We start from the raw sequence: 27470 nt of genomic DNA on the forward strand, positions 1-27470 counted from the left end.
CTAAAGAACTCTGCACTGACCTGTGGGATGTGTGGGCGTGGTCTAGCCAGATGCCACCGGTCACCATCATTACCTCCCCACTGCACTGTCCACTGTGGGTGGTAATATTAGCTTTCTATATTGTACTTCCGGTGAGGAAAGGTAGCCCTGGTGAGAAAGACTACACGCTGATGGTGATTTAGGGTTGTTGGGGACACGCCCATTATGCAAATAATTTATGGCAGAAGCCAAATAAGAAATGTACTGTGTTTTGTGTAATGTATTAAGAAATGTTAAGTAGACTGTAGCTTATCTTTTAATGTGTCTCAGCTATTAAATTTAAGTAACATCTAAATATGATATGTGATATAATGAACTCTACCCAAACAAAGAAACTTCAGATTTTTGCTGCAGATGTGAACAGAGTTAAATTAAATCTCTGTATATTTGGGCAGTAAATTGGTTTAATTGGTTTAACACTGAAATATTTAACCCTGTCAAGTAACTCCTACATTCATTTCATTTTTTTTTCATTTAATTTACTGCATTTAGCTGACACTTTTATCCAAAGCGAATTACAAGTTTTTTTCTATTACAGAGTTTGGGGCCAATGTAGTGTTAGGAGTCTTGCCCAAGGACTCTTATTTGTGTAGCGCAGCATTCAGTCACCCAGAGCAAGAATTGAACCCCAGTCTTCCACATGATGTTTAGCTCACTGGCAGGTATAGTGGTGTTATCCATTGCGCCACACCAACCACTCTCGCCCTTCAACCACATTCAACACCATTTATAGCTCTCCTTCCGCTAAAATCCAATGTAAAACTTTTCCTCAACCTCATTGTCTGCAGCAGCTAGTAAAAGAAAATATTCAGAAAAACGAGTCGATCAGGAAAAGCACCGTGTCTACATCAACCCGTTAATTAGTATTCATGGCCCCGCCCACCTCGGCTCGGGACCGCCCACAGGCAGAGCTGAAGCCGGGCAGCGACGCCGTCTCGTCACACTAGGAACAGCATGCAGTTCATTCCTGTGTTATTTGTGCGAATAACACATCAGTGTTTATATAGAGCTAAGGAACAAATGGTTAGAGTTAGTCTATGGAAAACCCGGGGTAGATTTTTGGTGTTTTACATAGACTCTAAGACTAGATCAGTGGCTGAACTGCACTTAGCAGGTTCAGCATTATTACACATGTTGTAAAGTAACATATGACATTTTAAAGACTGTTATTAGTGTAAAAAATAGTGTCTTTCCTGCCCACTCCTCCACTGGACTAAAGCAGTGTTATACCAGATCAACGGAGCACTGTTTTTTTTCTCCCAAAACACAGCTCACATGGGATTCATTCATACTAGAGACACGACTAGAGATTTTAAAATGAATAAGAAAATGATGGGATGAGAATTTTAGATCTCAATGACTTAAAATTACACGTTAATTTCGTTGTTCTCTCAATGATGATGTTCTTCCTCTGTCGTTTCCTACAGAAGGTTGGTGAGGTGGAACCTCATGGAGTTCCTCTGGTTCTCCTACTCCACTCCGTCTCCACAGAGTACCACCCAACTCATCACCCTCCTCCTCCTCTGCCTCGCCATCTCCGCGGGTACCGGCGCCCTGCTCTACCGCTGGCTCAGCGACCTCCTGATGTACACCCGCCGAACCGCGCTCATCTCCGCCGGCGTCTACGCGGCAGCCATGTTCTTCTCCTCGCTCCTCGTTCACCCTCTCCGCTGTGTCTTCACGCTGATGTTCCCCACGCTGGGCACCAGGCAAGGCCGCAAGCTGGTGCTGTCCGTGTGCGCCATGATCGTGGTGCTGGAGGTTCTGCCCAACATCGCCGCCAACATCGCCACCATCACGCACCTGATGAAGTGCACCTCGGAGAACCTCGCCCACAGCCTGCTCAACTCCTCCCAGCTCTGCAACAGCATCAAGAGCAACATGGTGGAGCAGGTTCGCTTCGTCAAACACGACAGCATCTCCCTCGACCAGAAGTTCCAAACCTTCAACCACTCCACCCAAATCAACGTCGCCGAGATGCGAGGACGTCTCAACAACCTGAGCCGCCACGTGGAGGAGGACTTCTCCAGAGCCAAGCGCCAACTGGAGGACCTGAAGCTGCTCTCCAGCAGGGTCTTCGCCGCCGTGCTCGTCGTCTACCTGTTCGCAGATTCCGCCGCGTACCTGAAGTCCTACCTGACGTCCGCGAGGTTCGATAACATCTACATCACCGGCCTCCTCCGAAGAACCGCCGCCGATAAGGGGATCCCGGCGGTCGGAGCGAAGGACGTGAAGAACGGCGTGAACTCCACCGGCTTCAGGATCACCAGACGAGAACTGATCAGGTGTTTAGTTCCTGTCCTGATGATCACGCTGTACCTGCTGATCACCATCATGCTGCTGATGCTGGACCGTATCGTGCTGTATCTGGTGGTGACGGGACAGACCTGGCTTTCGGAAGTCCCGTCAACTAAGATCACCATCCAGGCCAACCTTAAGGTAAGACTCACCTTTAATTCACTCAGAAACATTTAATTTAACATTCATTCAATTACAGACAGAATGAACTCAAGATATCCTGTAACTGTTATAGTTGAGTTTATTCTTTTTTTTTTTTTTTTGCTTAACTTAATTTAATGTATTTAATCCTTTAAATTATATTTTTTATTTAGGCCTTATACGTTTTTTATTTATTAAACCATTTATTTTTAATGTATTTTCTATTATTTTCCTTTTAATTTATTTTGTCCCTAAATCTATTTTATTTTCTATTTTTATTTTAGTCTTATACCGTTTTTTCCATCCTTTAATTTATTCTTTATTTTTCCTTTAAGCAAATACCTTTTTATTTGTTTTGGTCTTTAATTAATTAATTAGTCTTATACCTTTTTATTTATTTCATTCTTTTGTTTATATTATTTATTATTATTCACTTTTTATGTATTGCGTCCTTTAAATGATCTTTTCTATTTTTTTGTCTTGTTGTATCATCCTTCTATTTATTTTATGTTAATTTTTTTCCTTAGATTTTATACCTTTTTGTTTATTTCATCCTTTAATTTTCTTATTTATACTGTCCTTTTATTAATTTATTTAATTATTTTCTTTTTTTTACCTTTTTATTTTATTCCTACCATTTTATAATCGTGTTTTTTTTTAACATACTAAGCTATTTTTTTAATCTTCTTCTATTTTTTTTATTATTAAAAATATTTATTTTTCTTATTTTGTCTTATTTAAATCATAATTGTTTTAGCTTAACTCAAATTAAATACTTGATTTTAATTTTTATCAGTGTCTCAGATTTATTAGAATAAATAAATTAGAATATTATACAAGACCAGTTGGTACTTTTGGTAGTGTGGGCAGTGTGCCAAGTCCTGCTGGAAAATGAAATCTTCTTAAAAGATGTCAGCGGAGGGAATTAGTGAAATAAAGTAACAGTGTTTTTTCTTCTGGTTTAGGTGAACTATTTTAGCAGCCTCTGTGAATTGTTTTCATGTTCGGGCTCCATGTTAAGGAACGACACCAAGACCTACACAGCCATCGTTGGTTCTGAGGCAGCTCAGTGCAGCGCCCAGCCGCATGAGCTGGATCCGAACCACCTGGTGTTGCTGGGTCTGCTGTACCTCGCCAGCTACTCCCTGGCCTTCCTGGAGGTCTACGCCCGACGCCTCCGCCGGAAAGTAGCTTCATCCTTCTTCCAGCAGCAGGAGGAGAAACGCATCGATTTCCTCATCGAGAAAATCCTGAAAAAGAGAGAGAGTCTGAAACGTGAGGAAGAAGAGAAGAAGATGGAGGGAAGTGAAGTGATAGAACCTGTAGATCAGCCTGAACCTGAATTATATAAGTTTTATAAACTGCAAGAGACCAGTGGTGTATAACCCCAGATGAAAACCCAAAAATCAGTGTCTCAGAAAATTACAATATTACATAAGACCAATTGATACTTTTGGCAGTGTGTCCTGCTGGAAAATGAAATATAATTACAGCTGAAGAGACCACTTCAGTTTCTGAATCAGTTTCTCTGATTTTGCTATTTCTTTACTTGAAATTTCTCCCAAATTCCAAATAAAAATATTATAGTCATTTAGAGCATTTATTTACAGAAAATGGGAAATTACTGAAATAACAAAAAAAAGATGCAGAGCTTTCAGACCTCAAATAATGCAAAGAAAACAACAAGTTCATATTCATAAAGTTTTAAGAGTTCAGAAATCAATACTTGGTGGAATAATCCTGTTATTTATAATCAGAGTTTTCATGCATCTTGGCATCATGTTCTCCTCCACCAGTCTTACACACTGCTTTTGGATAACTTAATGCCACTCATTCTGCAAAAATGAACTTTTTAAAATTTTTTGTTCATTAAGAGCTCATAGGGCAAAAATAAAGGAAGAAAAGTGAAAAATAAAGGTCTTAAAACCTTTAACCACTAGTGTATAATTCTATTTAATTCAGAAACGACAATGTGGGCAGTGGGCCAAGTCCTGCTGGAAAATGAAATCTGCATCTTTATAACTTCATAAAAAATATATATTTTTGGTGGAATAACCCTGGTTTTTAATCACAGTTTTTTTCATGCATCTTGGCATCATGTTCTCCTCCACCAGTCTTACACACTGCTTTTAGATAATTGTATGCCGCTCCTGGTGCAAAAATTTAATATTTTTGTACAAGATATTTTTATTGTACAAGATTTCTGCAGCACTGTAGCAGAAGGTGTGATGTCACTGAACGTGAACATGATGTCAGTAGACACATAAAGTCTACAGTGTGACATCACATAGTGGACTGACCTGTTGTTAAAAATTGATTGTCTAATACAATCCTTATTGTCTTTATGTCTTATTGTCTATCTTGGGACAGGTATTTTTGGGTTTTGTTGTTTTGTTGTTTTGTGTCCCATGACTTTTGTCATGTGCTCACTGTGGATGGAGGAATGTTAAATACTCCTCACAACGTATACAGGTGTGGGTGTTCCCAAGCCGTTTTTTGAGGTAGCACCTTGTGATCAGTTTACATACAGGTGTCCCATGACTTTTGGCATGTCAATGAAATGCGTGAAATGCTCCAGTAGAAGAAGCTAATGTATGAATAGAGTTTTATTATAGTGAGAATTAAGACGATATTGTGTATTATTATAACTGTAGATTTATGTAATATCATGTGTTTTTCAGGATTTTTTCACAATATTATATTATATATTATTATATATAATTAATATCATGTTTTTCTTCATGTTTAAAAAAGTGTGCAGAGCTCAGATGATGATTAGCGTCATCGTGATCCAGTGAATAAAAGATCTGGGACTCAATGAACTGAACATCTCGGTCACGTTTCACACAATAAAACGAAGAAGATGATTACAGGACATTAATCAAAACAGCACAATCACAAAACAGCATGATGCTCATCTCAGTTCTGTTGATTACTGAGTTTATTAGGGAAAGATCTCTGATTATCAGCCTGATCTGTAATAAAAAAAAACTATGATTATACCTTTTTTTGACAACTGTTGGACTTCCTAAAGAAATAAAAGATAATATATTTAAATCTTAGTCTGTCTTTCATTTAGCCTTCACAAATGAATGGATTGTTAGAATGCCAAACTATCAGCAGCCGGAGTCTGAGAGAGTAGTACTACCATCAGTAGTAAACATTTTTTTAAAAATATCGGTTTCAGACATTACACCTCTTCACTTATTACAGCTATTAATACTCCATTTCAGGTAAAGTGTTGATATGGTATTAAACAGAGCTTTCCTTTTGACACTGAGAGATTTCTTTGTTGTATAATGATGTAAGGGGTCTGCCAGCAGAGGGCGGCAGCAGCATGGCTCTATTCCTCATGAGGACTCCACATCCCAGAGTTCCCAAAGGTAATTAGTGCCAATCAGCAACGCCTGCTGCTTCCTTTATTTAAGGCAGTGGTTCCTGTTTGCCAAATTCAAAAGAAGTGAAGTGAAGATCAAGTCAAGTCAAGTGAAGACCAAGTAAAGTCAAGTAAAGTCAAATAAAGCCAAGTGAAGATCATGTAAGGTCAAATGAAGATCAAGTGAAGACCAAGTAAAGTCAAGTGAAGACCAAGTAAAGTCAAGTAAAGTCAAGTGAAGATCAAGTAAAGTCAAGTAAAGTCAAGTGAAGATCAAGTAAAGTCAAGTAAAGTCAAGTAAAGTCAAGTGAAGATCAAGTAAAGTCAAGTAAAGTCAAGTAAAGTCAAGTAAAGTCAAGTGAAGACCAAGTAAAGTCAAGTAAAGTCAAGTGAAGATCAAGTAAAGTCAAATGAAGACCAAGTAAAGTCAAATGAAGACCAAGTAAAGTCAAATGAAGACCAAGTAAAGTCAAGTAAAGTCAAGTGAAGATCAAGTAAAGTCAAGTAAAGTCAAGTGAAGACCAAGTAAAGTCAAATGAAGACCAAGTAAAGTCAAGTAAAGTCAAGTGAAGATCAAGTAAAGTCAAGTAAAGTCAAGTAAAGTCAAGTGAAGATCAAGTAAAGTCAAGTAAAGTCAAGTAAAGTCAAGTAAAGTCAAGTGAAGATCAAGTAAAGTCAAGTAAAGTCAAGTGAAGATCAAGTAAAGTCAAGTAAAGTCAAGTAAAGTCAAGTAAAGTCAAGTGAAGACCAAGTAAAGTCAAATGAAGACCAAGTAAAGTCAAGTAAAGTCAAGTGAAGATCAAGTAAAGTCAAGTAAAGTCAAGTGAAGATCAAGTAAAGTCAAGTGAAGACCAAGTAAAGTCAAGTGAAGACCAAGTCAAGTAAAGAGCAAGTGAAGACCAAGTAAAGTCAAGTGAAGACCAAGTCAAGTAAAGAGCTAGTGAAGACCAAGTAAAGTCAAGTAAAGATCAAGTGAAGATTAAATAAAGTCAAGTGAAGATCAAGTAAAGTCAAGTGAAGACCAAGTGAAGACAAAGTCAAGTAAAGTCAAGTGAAGATCAAGTAAAGCCAAGTGAAGACCAAGTAAAGTCAAGTAAAGTCAAGTGAAGATCAAGTAAAGCCAAGTGAAGACCACGTAAAGTCAAGTGAAGACCAAGTCAAGTAAAGATCAAGTGAAGATTAAATAAAGATCAAGTGAAGACCAAGTAAAGTCAAGTGAAGACCAAGTAAAGCCAAGTGAAGACCACGTAAAGTCAAGTAAAGACCCAGTCAATTCAAGTCAACTTAAGTGAAGACTAATTCAATTCAAGTAAAGACCAAGTAAAGTAGAATCTCTGGTGTAATATTTATTATTATTATTTCCCCTGTTCATCTCTCAGTCTCACCTGGAGCTCCAGCAGCACCTGCTTCTGTTCAGGATGAAACTCTGAGGTCTCTGAGGAGCTGACTGTTCTGTAACTCATCCTCTCAAATACAGGTTTATTCATCTATTTACAGCTCAGCTATTTCAGTCCTCCACTCGCCCTTTAAAGTTCTTTATATAAAACCTGAAATCAAACTTCCAACACTTCCCGGTTCCTGTTTATGAATATTAATGCAGTAAGTGATAAACGTGAAGTTCTCAAGGTTCATTCAGGTCCTTTTTCCTTAGATATAGTCGTGTTCTAAATCAGAACATAAAACATCAGAAGTTTGATTTGAAAGAGCTGTTTCCTGTTACGTCTTTACAAATTTCTGCAGAACCACTAGTTCATAAAAAAAAATAGAATATTATTGAAAAGTTACTTTATTTCAGTAATTCAGTTGAAAATGTGAAACTCATATATTATATAGATATATTAAACACAGAGTGATCTATTTTATGCGTTTATTTCTTTAATTCTTGATTATTGATTAAGGCTTAAAGCCAACGAAAACTCAAAAATCAGTGTCTCAGAAAATTAGAATTTTATATAAGACCAATTGGTACTTTCTGCAGTTTGGGCAGTGTGCCAAGTCCTGCTGGAAAATGAAATCCACATCTCCATAAAAGTTGTCAGTAGCAGAGGGAAGAAGCATGAAGTGCTGTAAGATTTCTGGACTTAATATAACAAATGCCCACACTACCCACACTGTACCAATTGGTCTTATATAATATTTAAATTTTCTGAGACACTGATTTTTGGGTTTTTTATTGGCACCCTTGTGAAAAGGAAGTATACTTAAAATTAAAAGTATGTTTAAATTAGGTAAAGAATACTAAAAGTACACTTTCTATTTAATATACTTCATAAAAACACACATTAAATATACTTTCATATACTTACTTCAATAAACTGTATTCTTAAGAAATATGCTTTAATTTAAACGTTGTTTATTTTATATTTGTCTCAGCATTAAATACTCGTTACTGTGCTCTTAGTAGAATTAAGGTGTACTACACAATATGTGCATCAATACATAAAGTAGTACATTTGCAATATACTTTAAGTGTATTAAAAGTGATGTTTAAAAACACATACTTAAATCTATGTTATAAGTTATAAGAAAAAAAAACACTCAAAAGCACTACCTAATGCTTTTATATCGCATTTAAATATAGCTTAATTGCAATTTAAATACACTTAAGTTGCCGTAAGTTGTTCCAAAGTAGTACATTTATTAGTATTCAAGTACATATTTTAAGTTTAATTTTAAAAGCATGTAATTTTCCATGTTAAGTATACTTTAAAAATATATACTTAAATGCACTTTTATTTTACAAGAATAAGCACATTTTTAAAGGTAGCCGTTCCAGGCCTCGCTTCCACAGTAATTGTATTTGTGGATTAGTGGTGGAGGAATAGAGGAGTATAGGTGGGAAACTGATCAGAGAAGGTGGATGAAATATAATGGAAAGGTCAGTGTAACTTTAACAAACTCCTACAGACAAACAAAGGAAAGATCTTGTGAAAAAGAACAACACAAACAACTCAAACACCTGAGAAGAAATGAGCACTGGACCAAAATTACCACAGCAATTCAGACCCAGCAGCTCTGAGACACACAAGAGTTAGAGTCAGGGCAAAAGTTCAGCTCAGAGAAATGAACAGTCTGAGAAAAGTAGAAGAAGAAAAAGCCTATAGCTGTATATACAGCTCTGTAAAAATCAAGAGAGCACCTCAGTTTCTCAATCAGTTTCTCTGATTTTGCTATTTATAGGTTTATGTTTGAGTAAAATGAACATTGTTGTTTTATTCTATAAACTACAGACAACATTTGTCCCAAATTCCAAATAAAAATATTCTCATTTAGAGCATTTATTTACAGAAAATGAGAAATGGCTGAAATAACAAAAAAAAGATGCAGAGCTTTCAGACCTCAAATAATGCAAAAAATACGTTCATATTCATAAAGTTTTAAGAGTTCAGAAATAATCAATATTTGGTGGAATAACCCTGATTGGTTTTTAATCACATTTTTTTCATGCATCTTGGCATCATGTTCTCCTCCACCAGTCTTACACACTGCTTTTGGATAACTTTATGCTGCTTTACTCCTGGTGCAAAAATTCAAGCAGTTCAGTTTGGTGGTTTGATGGTTTGTGATCATCCATCTTCCTCTTGATTATATTCCAGAGGTTTTCAATTTGGTAAAATCCAAGAAACTCATAATTTTAAGTGGTCTCTTATTTTTTACAGAGTGTAAAAAAGTGATTACCCTCTATAATTTAACTCTGATTAATCGCACTTTTTAAAAAGGAAGAGTTACCTTTCACTACTAACCACGACCCTTTTAATAAAACACTCCTTCATATGCTCTGTGCAGTTACACATTCTCACCAGAGAGGTCTCCAAATCCCCTTATTCACAAATCTTAGAAACTGCTGCTTTAAGTTTATATAACTAATATTTAAAGAGTATAGAATAGAATAGAAGAGAAATACGCACAACAGAAATCTGTAGTTGGATTAATGTGTGAATAAAGTGGGATTTATATGAATTAATTAATTAATTCTGTTTTGCAGACAGAAAGAAAGAGTAAGAAACAAAAGAGTGAAGCACAACAGAGTGAGAAATTAAGCCTGATTTTACTGCCAGACCCGAAGAATGAAGAAATCACTTATATAATAGAACCTGTCTGACAACATGAAGCAGATAAAAGATCTCATTAAAAAGCAGCACATTATTATTATTATTATTATTATTATTATTGTACCCCCATCTGAAGAAACTCAACAACAGATGAGAAAACAAAGTTATTGATCATCTATCAGTCTGGAAAAGGTTATAAATCCATTTATTTCTAAAGCTTTGGGACTCCAGAGAACCACACTGATTCACTATTATTCACGAATGGAGAAAAAACAAATGGAACACTGGTGAACCTTCCCAGGAGTGACCGGCCGACCAAATGAAATTACTCCAAAAGGGCATGAAGAACTCATCCAGGAGATCCCAAATGAAACTAAAACAACATTTAAAGAACTGCAGGATCTCATTTTTCTTAGTTAAAATATCAGTCTGTATTATTTAGTTTCTAAACTGAAAGCAGAAGTATTTCTGAGTTGAGAAGAATATAATACAATATTGTGTTTAATGGTACCAGTGTGCTAAACCACCATTTATATATCAATATATTCATTCTAAAAACTGGGGTGTCGGGTCACTTTTTCCTGGAGTTCTTCTTCTTCTGGCCACGTCACACATCTTTACGTACTTACGTCACACGTACAGCCTGTAAAAGAGGATCCGGCTCAGTTTTACTGAACATGAGCGGCTGGTGGAGCATTGGGGACTTCAGAAGAGCTCAGTAGCTCCTCTATTTACTCATAGTAAAACCAAAGAAACGAAGGAGTGACGTTTCAGACTGAGAGCACTCACTCTGTTTCTCTCTGACTTAACATAACCTGGAATCGAATTAATCCGCTCTGAATGCAATGAGAAAGTGAGGAACGAGAAAATGAGAAACAAGAGAGAGAGGAACGAGATAACGAGGTACAACAGAGTAAGGAAAAAGAGTGAGAAATGAGAGAGCGAGGAATGAGAGTGAGGAACGAGAGAGTGAGAAATGAGAGAGCGAAGAATGAGAGAGGAACGAGAGAGTAAGGAATAAGAGAAAGAGGAATGAGAAAACGAGGTACCACAGAGTAAGGAAAGAGAGTATGAAGTAGGAGAGCGAGGAATGAGAGTGAGGAACGAGAGAGCAAGGACTGAAAGAGGAGAACGAGAGAGTGAGGAACAATAGAGAGAGGAACAAAAGAACGAGGTACAACAGAGTAAGGAAAAAGAGAGTAAGAAACGAGAGAGTGAGAAATTAAAGACCGAGGAATGAGAGCAGGGAACAAGAGAGAGAGGAACGAGAGTGAGGAATGAGAAAACGAGTAAGGAAAAGAGAGAGTGAGAAACAAGAGAGAGAGAGAGGAATGAGAGAGAGGAACAAGAGAGAGAGAGGAATGAGAAAACGAGGTACCACAGAGTAAGGAAAGAGAGAGTGAGAAACGAGAGAGCGAGAAACCAGAGAACAAGAAATAGAGAGTGAGAAACAAGAAAGCGAGGAACGAGGTATGAGAGAGTGAGGAATGAAAAAGTGAGGAACAAGAGACTGAGAAATGAGAGAGAGAGGAACGAGAGAGTGAGATCACTCTGAAAGGAGACCGCATCACACCGCCCAGTTTAAAATGATTCTTCCGCATGCTCGATGCAATTACACATTCTCACCAGAGAGGGAGCTAAATCCCCCAAATCCCAAAACTTACAGACATCAGCTTTAAGGTGATGAATCATTAAACACAGTTATTCTATTGTTTATCTTTATTGTAATGATGTTTAAAGCTTGCTGTGGTAATGCCTGGTGATAACTGTGAGTTCTGAGAGTGTTTTTAAGCACCTCTTTTATGCAGATGAGGCGAGAGTGTGCACAAAAGAGTCTGAACACATGCAGCAGTTTAATGGGTCTGTGTCTGAGAGCTATCCAGCTGAATTAGTCACTCTGAAGGACCTGCAGCAGATCTCTGTGTTCTCTTTCAGAGAGGATGAAACACTGGAGACCAGGCAGAATACTCCACCTTCATTAAACTAGCCGTATACAACGGCATGGCAAAAGTCATGGGACAGCACAATGTAGGTACGTTATGATGTGTTACCTCAGGGGATGGCTTAGGAACGCCCCACACCTTTATATACAGTACCAATCAAAAGTTTAGACACCTTAAATTCTGAGCTCCACAATATCAGTTGATCAGTTTTGAACATCTCTGCTGGATTTTCTCAGTCAGTTTTATGAGGTAGAGTCTCCTGGAATTCAGGCTTTCAGTTAACAGCTGTGCTGAACTCATCAAGAGTTAATTACTTGAATTTCTTGTCTCTTAATAAAGTGTTTGAGAGCATCAGTTAAAGTAAAGTAGTGAAGAGGTAGAGTTACAGGTATACAGTGAATAGTGAATATTTGAGTAATGTTCTAATCCAGATTATGAGAAACAACAACTACTCAACTAAGTACAGAAATAAATCACCAAAAGTGCATCACAAAGACCATTAAGAACGTTAGTGAGGAACGAGAGAGTGAGGTGTGAGAAAGTTAGGAACGAGGGAGCGAGGAACAAAAAAGTGATGATTGAGAAAGTAAGGAACGAGAGAGTGAGAAACAAGACAGCGAGGAACAAAAAAGTGAGGATTGAGAAAGCGAGGTACGAGAGAGAGTGAGGTACGAGAGAGTGAGGTACAAGAAAGAAGAGAGTGAGAAACTAGAAAGTGAGAAACTAGAAAGTGAGAAATAAGAAAGTGAGGACTGAGACAGTGAGGAACGAGAGTGAGAAATGAGAGAATGAGGAGGTACGAGAGAGGGTGAGCTACGAGAAAGAAGAGAGTGAGAAACAAGAAAGTGAGAAATGAGAAAGTGAGGAACAAGAGAGTGAGAAACGAGAGAATAAGGTATGAGAGAGCGAGAAACAAGTGAGTGATGAACGAGAGAGTGAGAAACAAGAGAGCGAGGAACAAGAAAACGAGGAACGAGAATGTGAATTATGAGCTACAGGGAGTGAGGAACGAGAGAGTGAGGAACGAGAGAGTGAGGAACGAGAGAGTGAGGAACAAGTGAGCGATGAATGAGACAACAGAATTCAGAAAGTGAGGAATGAGAGTGAGAAACAAGTGAGTGATAAACGAGAGAGAGAGAAACAGGAGAGCGAGGAACAAGAAAGCAAGGAATGAGAAAGTGAGGTTTGAGCTACAGGGACTGAGAAACGAGAGAGTGAGGAATGAGAGAGAGTAAGGAATGAGAGAGTGAGAAACAAGTGAGCGAGGAACAAGAAAATGAGGAACGAGAAAGTGAGGTACGAGCTACAGGGAGTGAGAAACGAGAGAGTGAGGAACGAGAGAGTGAGGAACAAGAGAGTGAGAAACAGGTGAGCGAAGAACAAGACAGCAGGAATGAGAAAGTGAGGAATGAGAGAGTGAGAAACAAGTGAGCGATGAATGAGACAACAGAATTCAGAAAGTGAGGAATGAGAGAGTGAGAAACAAGAGAGAGAAACAGGAAAGCGAGGAACAAGAAAGCAAGGAATGAGAAAGTGAGGTTTGAGCTACAGGGACTGAGAAACGAGAGAGTGAGGAACGAGAGTGAGTAAGGAACAAGAGAGTGAGAAAAAAGTGAGTGAGGAACAAGACAACAGGAATAAGAAAGTGAGGAATGAGAGAGTGAGAAACAATTGAGTGATGAACGAGAGAGTGAGAAAAAAGAGAGCGAGGAACAAGAAAACGAGGAACGAGAAAGTGAGGTACGAGCTACAGGGAGTGAGAAACGAGAGAGTGAGGATCGAGAGAGTGAGAAACAAGAGAGCAAGTAACAAGAAAGCGAGGAACGAGAAAGCGACGAGAACGTGAGTTACAAAAGAATGAGAAACGAGAGAACAAGAAAGAAAAGAGTAAGGAAAGAGAGAGTGAGTAAAAGAAAGAGAAACGAGAGAGCACGGAAAGAGAGAGTGAGAAACGAGAGAGCAAGGGGCTTGGGGAGGTAAAAGAGGAGGAGGGGCAGCTGATGGAGGATGAGAGAGAGAGAGAGAGAGATAGATGAAGAAGAGAAAGAAGAAGGGAGGGAGTAAAGGGGCGCGAGAGGCAGTGCTGACACTCTGCAGAATGCTGCCGAATCATTAGGAGCAGCACTTCAGTAGAGAGGAGCGGTGAGGAGTGAGGAGCGCTGCACCGCTGTTTTACTGTCTGACCTCCAAACCGTCTCCACACCTCCTCCTCCTCCTCTCCAGCAGCAGCAGCAGCAGCAGCAGGATGTAGTCATGGTGAGTGCCCGAGGTTTTCTGTATGTTAAAATCTTTTTTTAACTGTATAATAAACTTTATCTAGATTATATTTTTAAATATAATCTAATATAGAGCTTAAACATATAGAAAAACACCCTAGATAACTTCCTGTTTAGGAAAAATAAGATTTTTTTCTTTACTTATTGTAGATATTTTATTATTATAAGTGCCTTTATGAATGAAGTATATGAAATATTACTCTAAATAAAGCACATTAAATTTTTTTTTATGTAAAACAGTAGCTAATTTTACTCAAAATATGTTTTTTTTTATTTAAAGGGCTCAATTATACATGTACGTTTAATTTTCTGCACTTTAAATAAATGGGTAATCTAATCTAAGCTATATTTATGCCTATATTGCAATACATTAATTAGGATTTTTGTTTGTTTTTTTGCCAGTTGTTTGGGATTTGTGGTTTAATTGTAGTTTATCATGTACAGCACAGTACCAGCCAAAAGTTTAGACACACCTATTTTTCCTAAATTCAGTAAATTAATAGTGACGTGATCTATCATTTTATGAAGGAACTCATAAGGAATCATGTAGTAACTTAAAAACAGTGTTAAACAAAACAGAATACTCTGTGAAGAAGCTTTTAGATGCTCTTATCTGGAGAGCTGTTAACTTGTGGTTTCTGAGATTTCCTAGCGCAGTCCTGATGAGTGCCAGTTTCATCATTATAACATTGTAATGACTTTTGTAGTGACTGCACTTAAAGATATTTTCGAAGTACTTAAAATTCTTCTTTTTAGCTTTACTGACCTTCATTTTTTCTTAAAGTAACACATTAAGAGGCAAGAAATTCAAAGCATTAACTCTTGATAAAGCACAGCTGTTAACTGAGAAATTAGAAAATGGAGAGATGTACAAAAGTTAATCTTCTAAGCAAGTGTGCTACTTTAATTTATCTATAACATAAACCATTTTCTGTTTTTTCTTCATAGTTTGGATGAGTTTAGCACAACAGATTACAGTGCTGGTGATTCTGTATCTACTGTAACTGTAGATTAATTACAGAGCAGTACGGGTACAACAGATTACAGTGCTGGTGATTCTGTATCTACTGTAACTGTAGATTAATTATAGAGCAGTATGGGTACAACAGATTACAGTGCTGGTGATTCTGTATCTACTGTAACTGTAGATTAATTACAGAGCAGTATGGGTACAACAGATTACAGTGCTGGTGTTTCTGTATCTACTGTGACTGTAGATTAATTACAGAGCAGTATGGGTACAACAGATTACAGTGCTGGTGTTTCTGTATCTACTGTAACTGTAGATTAATTACAGAGCAGTATGGGTACAACAGATTACAGTATTGCTGGTGATTCTGTATCTACTGTAACTGTAGATTAAATACAGAGCAGTACGGTACAACAGATTACGGTGCTGGTGATTCTGTATCTACTGTAACTGTAGATTAATTACAGAGCAGTATGGGTACAACAGATTACAGTGCTGGTGATTCTGTATCTACTGTAACTGTAGCTTAATTACAGAGCAGTACGGGTACAACAGATTACAGTGCTGGTGATTCTGTATCTACTGTAACTGTAGCTTAATTACAGAGCAGTACGGGTACAACAGATTACAGTGCTGGTGATTCTGTATCTACTGTAACTGTAGCTTAATTACAGAGCAGTACGGGTACAACAGATTACAGTGCTGGTGATTCTGTATCTACTGTAACTGTAGATTAAATACAGAGCAGTACGGTACAACAGATTACGGTGCTGGTGATTCTGTATCTACTGTAACTGTAGATTAATTACAGAGCAGTATGGGTACAACAGATTACAGTGCTGGTGATTCTGTATCTACTGTAACTGTAGCTTAATTACAGAGCAGTACGGGTACAACAGATTACAGTGCTGGTGATTCTGTATCTACTGTAACTGTAGATTCATACTGTAACTCTTATTCATAAACAGTCTTAACGTGTCATGTTTCTAATCTTTTGCAGGATTTCTGCTGCATCAACTGATATATAATCCAGAAACTGTTCACCAACGCTACAGAAGAAGTCGTGGGTCACTGTCTCCTCCTACAATGGAGAATGTTACTCTCAGCTCCATCACCAACTTCACCTACGCCCAGCCTCTGGCTAAGATGCCGGAGAACTCTCTGGAAGTCCAGGTCATCACCATATTCCTCACGCTGCTGATCTGTGGAGTGGGAATAGCCGGGAACGTCATGGTGGTGTTGGTGGTTCTCAGAACCAAACACATGATGACTCCGACCAACTGTTATCTGGTCAGTTTGGCCATCGCGGACCTGATCGTTCTCCTGGCTGCAGGACTGCCCAACATCTCCGAGGTGGTGGCGTCCTGGATCTACGGCTACGCCGGCTGCCTGTGCATCACCTACCTGCAGTACCTGGGCATCAATGTGTCCTCCTGCTCCATCACCGCGTTCACCGTCGAGCGCTACATCGCCATATGCCACTCCATCAAAGCCCAGTTCATATGCACCGTCTCCAGAGCCAAGAAGATCATCGCCTGCGTTTGGATTTTCACCTCGCTCTACTGCATCATGTGGTTTTTCCTGGTCGATACTCACGAGATGGTTTACGCCAATGGCGTCATCGTCCGCTGCGGCTACCGGGTGTCCAGGAACCTCTACATGCCCGTTTACTTCCTGGACTTTACTCTGTTTTATGTGATTCCCCTGATCGTAGCGACGGTGCTCTACGGGCTCATCGCCAGAATACTGTTCATGAACCCGTTACCGTCCAACCTATCAGAACGAGGGAGCGATTCCATCCACCAGGGACGCACCAACAGCACCGTCAAGGTCTCCTGCAAACCCAACAAGGGGGCAGTTTCCTCCAGAAAACAGGTTTCTGCACTCTACTACTTTTACTATACAGATGTGGAAAAATTAAGAGAGCACTTCAGTTTCTGAATCAGTTTCTCTGATTTTGCTATTTATAGGTTTATGTTTGAGTAAAATGAGAAATGGCTGAAATAACAAAAGTTTTAAGAGTTCAGAAATCAATATTTGGTGGAATAACCCTTGTTTTTAATCACAGTTTTTTTTTTATGCATCTTGGCATCATGTTCTCCTCCACCAGTCTTACACACTGCTTTTGGATAACTTCATGCTTTGCACTCCTGGTGCAAAAATTCAAGCAGTTCAGTTTGGTGGTTTGATGGTTTGTGATCATCCATCTTCCTCTTGATTATATTCCAGAGGTTTTCAATTTGGTAAAATCAAAGAAACTCATCATTTTTAAGTGCTCTCTGATACTCGATAGATCACAAGACAATCCTCTACGATACCTTATAGCATCTGTGTTACTAAAGAGGAGAAAATACTCCTAAATAATCAATTGCCAGCAATTATAGATTTATTGGTGTCAGTTTCACAGAATTCAACAACTACGATTTTTCACTGCAGGTATATTAACCCTATTTATTTGATTATAGCGCCACCATGTGGAGTTATGAAGCAGTAACTTTATTTAGTCTAATTGAGGGAAAGAATTATGGAGTTTAGAGAGCCTATATTTCTATATGAACAATTTGTCTGATTTTACTTTTATGGATATGAGTTTGAGTAAAATGAGCATTTTTGTTTTATTCTATAAACTACTGACCACATTTCTCCCAAATTCCAAATAAAAATATTGTCATTCAGAGCATTTATTAAAAGTAGTCAAAATAAGGAAAAATATGCAATGCTTTCAGACCTCAAAGAATGCAGTGAATACGAATATGTCCAGAAATCAATATTTGGTGGAATAACCCTGGTTTTTAATTACAGTTTCCATACATCTTGGCATCATGTTCTCCTCCACCAGTCTTACACGCTGCTTTTGGCTGACTTTATGCTGCTCCTGGTGCAAAAATTCAACCAGCTCAGCATTGAAGGGTCTGATCAATCGCAAAGCAATGGCAATCTGTTTGAACTTTTCATGGCTTTCATTTAAATATGCATAATTACATTGTGAGTGCCCAGAATAACTGAAGATAAATGAAGATATCTACATTCACAATCTACAACTGTGGACAATTCAAGATCTCTAAAATTACATTTTCATGAGTCTTAAATTATGTAATTTGAGGAATCACATATTCTATTATGTATTATTATAAAATCTATAATTAAAATTAAAAATTGGTAAATCCAGCTCAGATCAGACTGTTTCCTCAGACATTAATAAATTAGAGGATGCTGTGAGGCGAGGAATCAGGGCATCAAACATGGCAGCTGCATTATTCCACCAAAAGCTGCTAATGGCATCGCTCTCTCAAAGGATAAGTGTTTCACAACTGCATCAACTGTTATTATCTTCCTAATTACTGAGAAAACAAAGCTGTGTGAGCTGAATATCTAACACATATAGAAAACTGCTTTTTCTATTTGTACGGTACATTTATACTGCAAATTTGTAAAGTATATCTTGTATAGTAACATATCTGAGATAGATCTGGATATATGAGTAAATTCATTATGAACTAGAGAGTTAGTCGAGATTCAAGATAGTCTAAGCTGGTGTTTGATGGTCAAGGTGGTTGAAATGCTGGTCGTCCAGAAAAAGAACTTAAAAAGAACTTACCCTATAATTAAGCAATAATACACTCGAGGTTTGTGCTATATCGTGTAATATAAGCAGTGCCAATATTACACGTTATAGCACAAACCTGTGATTATACCACAGTTCCATTGTCACTGTTTATTGGAAGATTTTGGAGGAAAATATAATATATATAAAATATATAAAATAGTTCCATTGCTGCTCTGTTTGTAGCTGTGCTGTAATACGGACGTTGCTGGTACTCTGAGAGACGGATGCAGTTGTTTTAAATTTAATAAGATTATTAAAACAGATTTCCCGACCTATAAGTTAAGGTACGCAAGCTGCTCAAACTACAGCATTAAATGCTGCTTATTTACCATTCCGCCTTAAATGCTGCTGTGGCTGTAGATAGTATTTTTGGCGCTTTTAAGGTGGAACAGAACATTCAAATGAAAATCCAGGTTCTGTTTTATATGGACTGTTTGTGATTTCTGTACAACCTAATCAGCAGTGTGTAAAACTCTTAAAACACTATCATCTACTACCTACAGTCTAAAAAGAGAACTGTGTTTAAACGTAGAGAAATCTTTAAAGTTCAAAGTTTTAACACAGGGAAACTGTTAAGGTGGAATGGAAATGTGTTTTAAGGCGGAAGGGAAATGTGCACAAGAACCTAAAAGCTTCATACGATGCACTAGACCCAGTGAAGAAATGAGTTACTTAGATAAGTAGTTTTACAGTATACTGGTGTATTACAAATTCTTAATCTTAGTCTTAATCTTTTTATTAGGCTACTTTTGACAATGAAACAATTAACAATATCCAAGCTTTTTAAAAGGCATTAGCCAAGCTATATAAATACATTCCTACATCCCGCCTTAACATTTAAAATTGTAGTCCCAGTGTCAAATATGTGAATGAGATGAGGGACAAAATCCTTATGTACAGGGATTTTCAGTTACATTGTTATTTTATATTTATTTAGAATTAAATAACAAATAATCCTTTAGAATATGAATAAAAAATATTGGCAGCCAGTAGCATTTTGTGTGTTTTTGCAGGATTAACTGTGGATTTTAGTGTATAATATATTATTTATGACTATTAATGTTATTGTGGGGTAAATAAGTGCTACATTAGCTCACCTCTGAAAAGCGAAAGAGCTAGCACTGTGGTTAGCGGCTAATGCTAATACTGCTCCAGCCTTGGTGCTGGAGAAACTTCACGTATAAGAGCCACTCTTCTTCAGTGCTATTTAATACCTGACTGGTAGAATTCATACATAAGGAGCACTGGATTATAAGATGCATTGTCGATTTTTGGTTAAATTAAAGGATTTTAAGTGCACTTTACAGTGCAAACCTTTTGAATATTTTCCTCTCCATGTCTTGCTGTAGGTGACAAAGATGCTGGCGGTGGTGGTGGTCCTGTTCGCCCTGCTGTGGATGCCCTACCGCACCCTGGTGGTGGTCAACTCCCTGATGGACCCTCCCTACCTCAACACCTGGTTCCTGCTCTTCTGCAGGATGAGCATCTACACCAACAGCGCCATCAACCCCATCATCTACAACGCCATGTCCCAGAAGTTCCGCACGGCGTTCAAGAAGCTCTGCCACTGCAAGACTGGCACCAGCAAGGAGAAAGCAGCCAAGCACAGCGTGCCCGTTTACTACAGCGTCATCAAAGACTCGTCTCACGAGAGCCCCGAGTACGAGACAGAGCAGGAGGACGTCAGCGCCTACAGCGTCTCCACCAAGAGGGTGAACTTCTCCGACCAGGCAGGAGGCGGAGCCACGGCTGGCATGTTCAGTATTGCTTGAGATCTTATTGGGTTCAAAGTTGAGATTGACCAACTGTGTGGCTCAAGTGAGGTTGGGGGGCTTGTGATAGGAACATTAAAAAGCAAGGATTTATTGAGACATTTGCAATTTTTCATTTTCACTGTACATAACTTTCTGATACACTCTCACTGACGCAAAGTTGAAATGTTGATTGAAATGTACTGTAATCTTTATCTGTGTGAATTTAATTGATATATTAGAGCAGTTACATTAAAAGATGGTTGGTTCCTCTATTCTGGATACAAGATGATACAAGATTGAGACGGTTGGGTTTTGTGGAGGTTCTACAGGTTCTGTATGGATCCTGCAGCACATTTACTTAACCACAGATGTTGCTACAGCTGGGCCTGTAGATCCTGTAGCTCTACACTCGTAGGTTGAAGCTGAAGCTGCAGAGTCCCAGCTGCTCCATAAATGCTGGACTGGTGATAAATCTGGAGAACATTCAGGACGAGGAAGTGCTGTAATCTGGTGGAGACTGTGTTCCTGAGAAAGTTCTACCCGAGAGGCAGCGACACATGTATCTGCAGGATGTTCACTACTAGGGGTGACTGATTGTTGAGATGTTGAGATGCGCCCCAGATCATCAATCAAAGCAAGCAAAGGAAAGATTAAGCATCGATCTGGGTTCTTTTTTTATTTTGTCAGAGTGTGTGTGTGTGTATATAATGTGTATACTATTTGTTAAATACCTTGTGAAAAAGGTTTTTTGTTTAGATTTGAGAGTTAACAACACAGAATTAGAATTAAGAATGCATGCATTAAGATCTACTCCTGCCAGTCATTGTCATACCTGCTTCTTGTTGGTCAGGGTTGCAGTTGGTCCAGAGCCTATATTGAGCCGCTGTCATTGGAGACCTGAGAGAAGAACACCATAGCACTGAAGCTATGCAGCAGAGGGTATAGGGGTATAACATAGTATAGGGTAATATAGGGGTGTATAGGAGGATAGCGTTGTATAGGCCAATACAGGGGCATATAGGGGCATAAGTTAGTAAAGGGTAATATAGGGGTTTATAAGGGTATAACATAGTATAGGAAAATATAGAGCATATAGGGCTGTATAGGGTATAAGTTACTATAGGGTAATATAGGGGTGTATATGGATATAATGTAGTACAAGGTAATATGAATTTGCAGAGAAAAAAAAGAACAGAACCATAGATGGTTTTGGTGCCAGTTTTGGTACTATGCGAGTAGAAAAGTGCTATGAGTGGGTTCTGGATAAAGAGTAAACAGAAGTTATACTTTTATTGGTTTTACTTTCATTTTACTACCAATACTACCAACTGTCCACTATATATATATAATTCCCAGGACATCAGCAGCTCCATCCTGTTACAGCAAAGTGGTTTAGACCAGGAGTCACCAGCCAGTAATGGGACTTAAACCCACAACCTTCTTCTTTACCTCCAGGCTGGTACAGAACTGCTTTTGTCGAAGTTCAGTTCACTTCAGGAGTACTGTACTGAGAAACTACAGTGATGTGAGATAATTTGTGATGTTATTTTTAAAGTTAAATCATGTTTATAGAGTGTTCTTATTTATTTATTTATTTATTTATGTTCGTTGAGTGAGAAATGGTGTTTCTGTGCCGTGTGGAGCTGTTTGAGCACTTTCCTTTCAGTAGGTCTGCAGCCTCTCTGGACCTCTCGCTGTAAGTGCTGAGAAATGGCTCCTTTTACTGAAACACTTTCAGCTCCTCCTCAGCTCTGCTCTAACACTCAGACACACTGAGGCGTCTGAGAAAAATCAGTGTTTCCTCTAAACAAACAAAAAATAATGGGTTTTCCATCCACCGAGTGTTTTTTTTCCCTGTTAAAATGGCCAAAATTTACTTACACAAGGAGATAGTGAAAAAATTGACAAAGCCAAAATTGTGAAAAATAGTGATGATAAAGGATTTTTTTTACTAAATGACGAATGTTTACCAAAGTTGTACACATCCTGCAATACCATTTACCCCTATACATCCCTATACTAGGCTATACCCTCTATCCACTACCCTACAATTTCCTATACACCCCAACACTCCCTCACACCCTCATTTTTTCTCCTATACTAACTTATACCCCCATACATCCCTATACAACCATATAACCTATATACACGCCTATACCTCCTACACACTACCCTATACCCTCTATACTCTACCATATACACCCAAATTCTACCCTATACCCCATACTTCCCTATACTTCGCTGCTCTACCATATACCCCTATACACCCCTGTATTACTCTATACGAATTTACACCACTATACATCCCTATACTACCATATATTCTATATACAACCCTACACCTCCTACACACTACCCTTAACTACCATATACCCTCTATACTCTACCCTATATCTCCTTTACACCCAAATGCTACCCTATTTTACCCTATACCACATACTTCCCTATACTACCATATACCTCTATACGCCCCTATTTTACCCTATACTAACTTATACCCCATATACATCCCAATACTAGCATATCTCTATATACACGCCTATACCTCCTACACACTACCTTATACCCCATTCACCCAAATACTACCCTATTCTACTCTATATCCCATTTCCTTTTACAATCCTATACAATCCTGCTCTTGCATGTACCCCTATACATTCCAATACTAGCCTATACCACCATATTACCTCTATACTCTATCCTATACCCCCTATGCACTCAAAAACTACCATATTCTACCCTATATCTCATACTTCCCTTTATTATCCTGATCTACCATATACCTCTATACACCATGGTTTTACCCTATACTAACTTATACCCCCTATACATCCCAATCATAGCCTATACCTCCTATACATCCCTATACCAGCATATACCCTATATACACGCCTATACCTCCTATACTCTACCCTATACCAATCAATACAGCCCTATACTATCCCAGTATGACCATATTCTATCCTGTTTAAATACCCCACACTTTCCTATACTATCATGTACTACCATATAGTCTCATATACACCCCTGTACTAGCCTATACACCCTATCCATTATCCTATACTACCCCTGTATTCTGCTATACTGCCCCATACTCCTCAATACTATCCTATGCTATCTGATGCTACACTACACTCCCTATTTTACCCTATACCCCCAATACTCCCCTACACTGCCCTACATCACTGAGTGACTCTACTACCTCCTATTAGATTCACTACTCGAGGAGTTGGTACATACCTGTAGCCCCTCCTCTTCTCTGACTGATAAAGCTTATAAAGCTTCAGGAATTAATGACTCTGTGTGAACAGAATACAGTTTATATTGTTAATAATGTAAAATAAATGTATGCACCCTGGGAGTAAGCCAGTTTATGATTTATTAAGAAAACAAATTAACTTATGATTTAATATTGTTCATATATTTGGTTTTCAGTGCTTGATGCATTTTCTTGTATAAATTAATTGTGAAATGAATGTAAATACTTGGGGTATTGATGATAAACCTATTTCTTAATTTGTGAATATGTGCTGTTTGTACAGTTTGTACAGTGTGTGTGTGTGTGTGTGTAGTGGTAGTAGTAATAGTGTTAGTAATAGTAGTATTGTCTCAGTATTGAGTCATGCCATTGTGGAATGTAATGGAAATGAAACTGAAGTTGAAATGATTCTGTATTTTTTGAAGTACATATGTTATTTTTTTCATTGTATGACGAGTTAGCATAAATCAGATTTATAACTGTTATTTTCTTTCAGAATACAAAAAAAAAACACTTTCTCATTTTCTTTATTTGGGTTTATTTATTTATTTCCTGTAATTTTACCAGGAAGTCCCATTGAGATTAAAATAAATCTGTTTAAAGGAAAAGCTGAGGCTGTTGGCTGAGCTTTAATTTATGATGATGCCATGATGACATACGGTGATGCCATTGTTGAAAAAAGTGTCGCTAAAGTGCCCTTTTGAATGGCAAACAAAAGATTTATAGCCCTATTTTAGTGGTCTATAGGTGATTCGTCAACTGCGCACCATGCAGCTTGATTTAGGGTGTGTCAGTGTGTCTTTACTATCATAACCACAGGAAAAGTACATCCTGCTTGTTGTGTAACAATCCGGTTGTACAAGCATGTGCCTATGGGATGCGTCTGTGTTAAAAATTCACTGCCGAGATAGCGATGAACGTCTGACTGTTGGTATCTGTCTAGGTTGTATTCAGTCAGTGGAGCTCCTGTGTTTTCTGTTACCAAGATAAACAAGCAAAACTCCAGAAATGTACCTGAACACACCTCATTTCATAACCAGAACACCATGCCCATTTTACACTAGAATAGTAAGCAAAACTTATTAAGGTGTTTAAGTAATTCATACAATACTGCAAATACACTGCCAAAAGTCATGGGATACGGGATCCAAATCAGATAAACTTAAACGCATATAAGATGCAGAAAGTGATATATTTTACTCAAGTCTCACTTAATAATTTGTCCTTATTTTAAAATATACATATAAATATAAAATATACATTTCAAAATTTGCGCAAAAAGTCACCAGTTAAGGTTTTTTTGATGCTATATTTAAGTGATTTCTGCTTGATTTAAGTCTTACTTCACTCATTTTGAGTTTACTACCCTATACTCGATATTGAACTGCAGCAGATCGTCTTGGCCGTGTCTAAATGCCTAAATGCATTGAGTTGCTGCCATGTGATTGGCTGATTCGATTAATTTGCGTTAATGAGTAGTTGGACAGGTGTACCTAATAAAGTGGACAATGAGTGTATTTTTAAAAGCCTGACTCACACACTGATAAAACTATAGGAATTAAAGTGAGCTGAAAAAAAAGTAGATTAAAGTATACTAAACTATAGCATTATACTAATATACAGTGATGGTATAGTTACTTTGAAAAAGTAATCCGATTACTGATTACTGATTACTCCTTTAAAAAGTAACTTAGTTACTTTATGGACTACTTGATTTTAAAAGTAACTAAGTTACTTTACAAGTTACTTTATTAGTTACTTTCAGCAGCTGCAGACACCACCTCCCGCCGCCTTAACATAAACATTATAACCAGTTTTGCCAAAACTCCCTTTATTGTAAAATGCATTTTTAACAGCAACAATTTATCTCTATTAAGTTGAACTATTTCCTAAAAAATATATATATTTTAATAAAAATAAAAAAATTAACTTAACATATAAAAAAAATATATATATGGTCTTTCTTGATTTTACTAAACATAAATACTTGTTTTTATAAAAAATATATAAAATAAAGAAAGTCTTTTTTGACCTGACATATTTAACACTGTAAAACTGAACATTGAACTTGTTGTTCTCTGCAGGGCAGCAAGGAGTGGTTTTATAAAACAGAACCGTGTATATGGTCTAGACCAGGGATCACATATTTGCAGACTGGGGTCCGGGTCCGGACCCAGACGTTGTCCAATACGGACCCATACCGGACCCAACTACTGAGAAGGATTTAATTCTGACAGCGTTCATTTAAAGCACCGGAACTTTGTGGCAGACCGCTGCCCTGGCTAGTGAATTGGGACGCGGCCGCAAAAAAAAAACGCCTTTATAAAGAGATACTGGCGAAACCCGAGAACTGGCGAAAAACGAAAACGGGCGGAAACTAAAGACACGCCGAGCGCGAGAGAGAGAGACAGGGGAGAAAGCGAGACGCGTGTGATTGGGGAAGAGCGGAGGGGGAATGGGTAAGGGAGCGGTGTGTGTGTGTGTGTGTGGAGGAGATGAGGTGGAGAGAGAGAGAGAGAGTAACGCACAGTGACTTAAATAAGTAACTTTAATCTGATTACTGGATTGGAAATAGTAACGCGTTAGATTACTCGTTACTGAAAAAAAGGGTCAGATTAGAGTAACGCGTTACTGACATCACTGCTAATATACTATACTATATACCAATACTATAGCATTATTATGCTATAGTGCACTTAAGTGTTTTCTTGTAGCCACATTATTACTAATCAGTATATTTAAAGAGTGCTTTTAAATATGTATTTTTGGTACTTATTATCATGCTTTAATTGTATAAAATAAATAGTACAAAAGTCTTACTTAAATTGTGCTAAGCGTACTTAACTGTACTAAAATGGAACTATTTTAAATATGCTTTAATAACATTTAAACATTTAAACTACTTCATGTAGAGTATGTTACCCCATATTTTAAATAAATATACTTACAGTAAAATTATAATACATTTAATTATTAGAGTATTACAACTGTATCACTATTACTATTATACACCAGGTATATTAGAAATTTAGAAAGAATTGTTAAATGTTAAATATATGTGATCTATATATGTGATATACATTAGAGTACAAATATATACGTTTCTTGTTCCTGTCTTTTGTAAGCAGCACACTTCTAGTATATACTTCATTGGGTATAAAAAATATATTTTAATATACTGTACTAAATTTTTTTGTGTGTTTCAAATTTACTTTAAATTTTTTAAATGTAGTAATTTAATTTGCTTTTTAAAAAGTTACGATACATTGTATTTTAAGTGAATTACTATAACAGTTTGCTAAAAATGTACAAAAGTACACCACACACTGGTTGATGGTGGACTGGAGGGAGGAGAGGAGATTAAATGGGGATAAAAATATCAGGAGAATAAGTAATTACTGTGTTCTCAGGCTGGAGTGGAGTAACTGCGGCGTCACAGTCTCTCTTTTCTCTCTTTTCTCTCTCTTTTTGTTCTTTATAATGAACAGAGCTTCTTTTCTTCCACTTAACGAGGCTGAGTTTAGTTTCTCTCTCTCCTCCTGATTTAACAGGCTGTAAGAGTGCAGATCTGAACTGAACCCAGAACAGTTAATTGATCACGCTGTTGAGTGTCGCCACCGTTCACACCGGTGACCAATGACCTGTAAGCATGCTGGAATTAATGATGACGAAAATATAAAAATGTTTTTTTCCTGAATTGAGTCAGTGTGTCTAACCTCTGTAAAACAATAGATCCTGATTGCAGCTTAATTGTA

At 37.7% G+C, this 27470-nt stretch overlaps 2 protein-coding genes across 3 annotated transcripts in view; both read left to right on the plus strand.

The window, feature by feature from the left end:
- The window catches only part of ocstamp (osteoclast stimulatory transmembrane protein), a 6796-nt gene extending 1305 nt beyond the window's left edge, over window positions 1-5491 (plus strand). The window contains exons 1-3 of one of the 2 annotated variants that reach the window (XM_049486063.1): window positions 640-701; window positions 1467-2478; window positions 3444-5491. In XM_049486063.1, coding sequence (XP_049342020.1) covers window positions 1489-2478; window positions 3444-3863 — 1410 coding nt within the window. In that variant the 5' untranslated portion in view covers window positions 640-701; window positions 1467-1488 and the 3' untranslated portion in view covers window positions 3864-5491. Of the gene's footprint in view, window positions 1-639; window positions 702-1466; window positions 2479-3443 lie in introns of those variants that run through there. The other variant, XM_022670946.2, reaches the window with a different exon arrangement.
- A 10610-nt stretch (window positions 5492-16101) lies between these two features.
- LOC103035526 (thyrotropin-releasing hormone receptor) lies at window positions 16102-22531 on the plus strand. Its single transcript, XM_022670997.2, has 2 exons — window positions 16102-16970; window positions 20052-22531. The coding sequence occupies exons 1-2, from the start codon at window positions 16182-16184 to the stop codon at window positions 20472-20474; spliced, it is 1212 nt and encodes a 403-aa protein (XP_022526718.1). The 5' UTR covers window positions 16102-16181; the 3' UTR covers window positions 20475-22531.
- Window positions 22532-27470: the final 4939 nt, after the last annotated feature.

Source organism: Astyanax mexicanus, chromosome 12 (assembly GCF_023375975.1).
Source record: "Astyanax mexicanus isolate ESR-SI-001 chromosome 12, AstMex3_surface, whole genome shotgun sequence".
Classification (NCBI taxonomy): domain Eukaryota; kingdom Metazoa; phylum Chordata; class Actinopteri; order Characiformes; family Acestrorhamphidae; genus Astyanax; species Astyanax mexicanus.

What these genes read in the sequence shown, in the direction of transcription:
- LOC103035526 (XM_022670997.2), top strand. Translation starts at nt 16,182, where the DNA reads ATGGAGAATGTTACTCTCAGCTCCATCACCAACTTCACCTACGCCCAG. An exon ending in CAGTTTCCTCCAGAAAACAG is followed by an intron (nt 16,971 to 20,051) that starts GTTTCTGCACTC and finishes GTCTTGCTGTAG; the next exon opens with GTGACAAAGATGCTGGCGGT.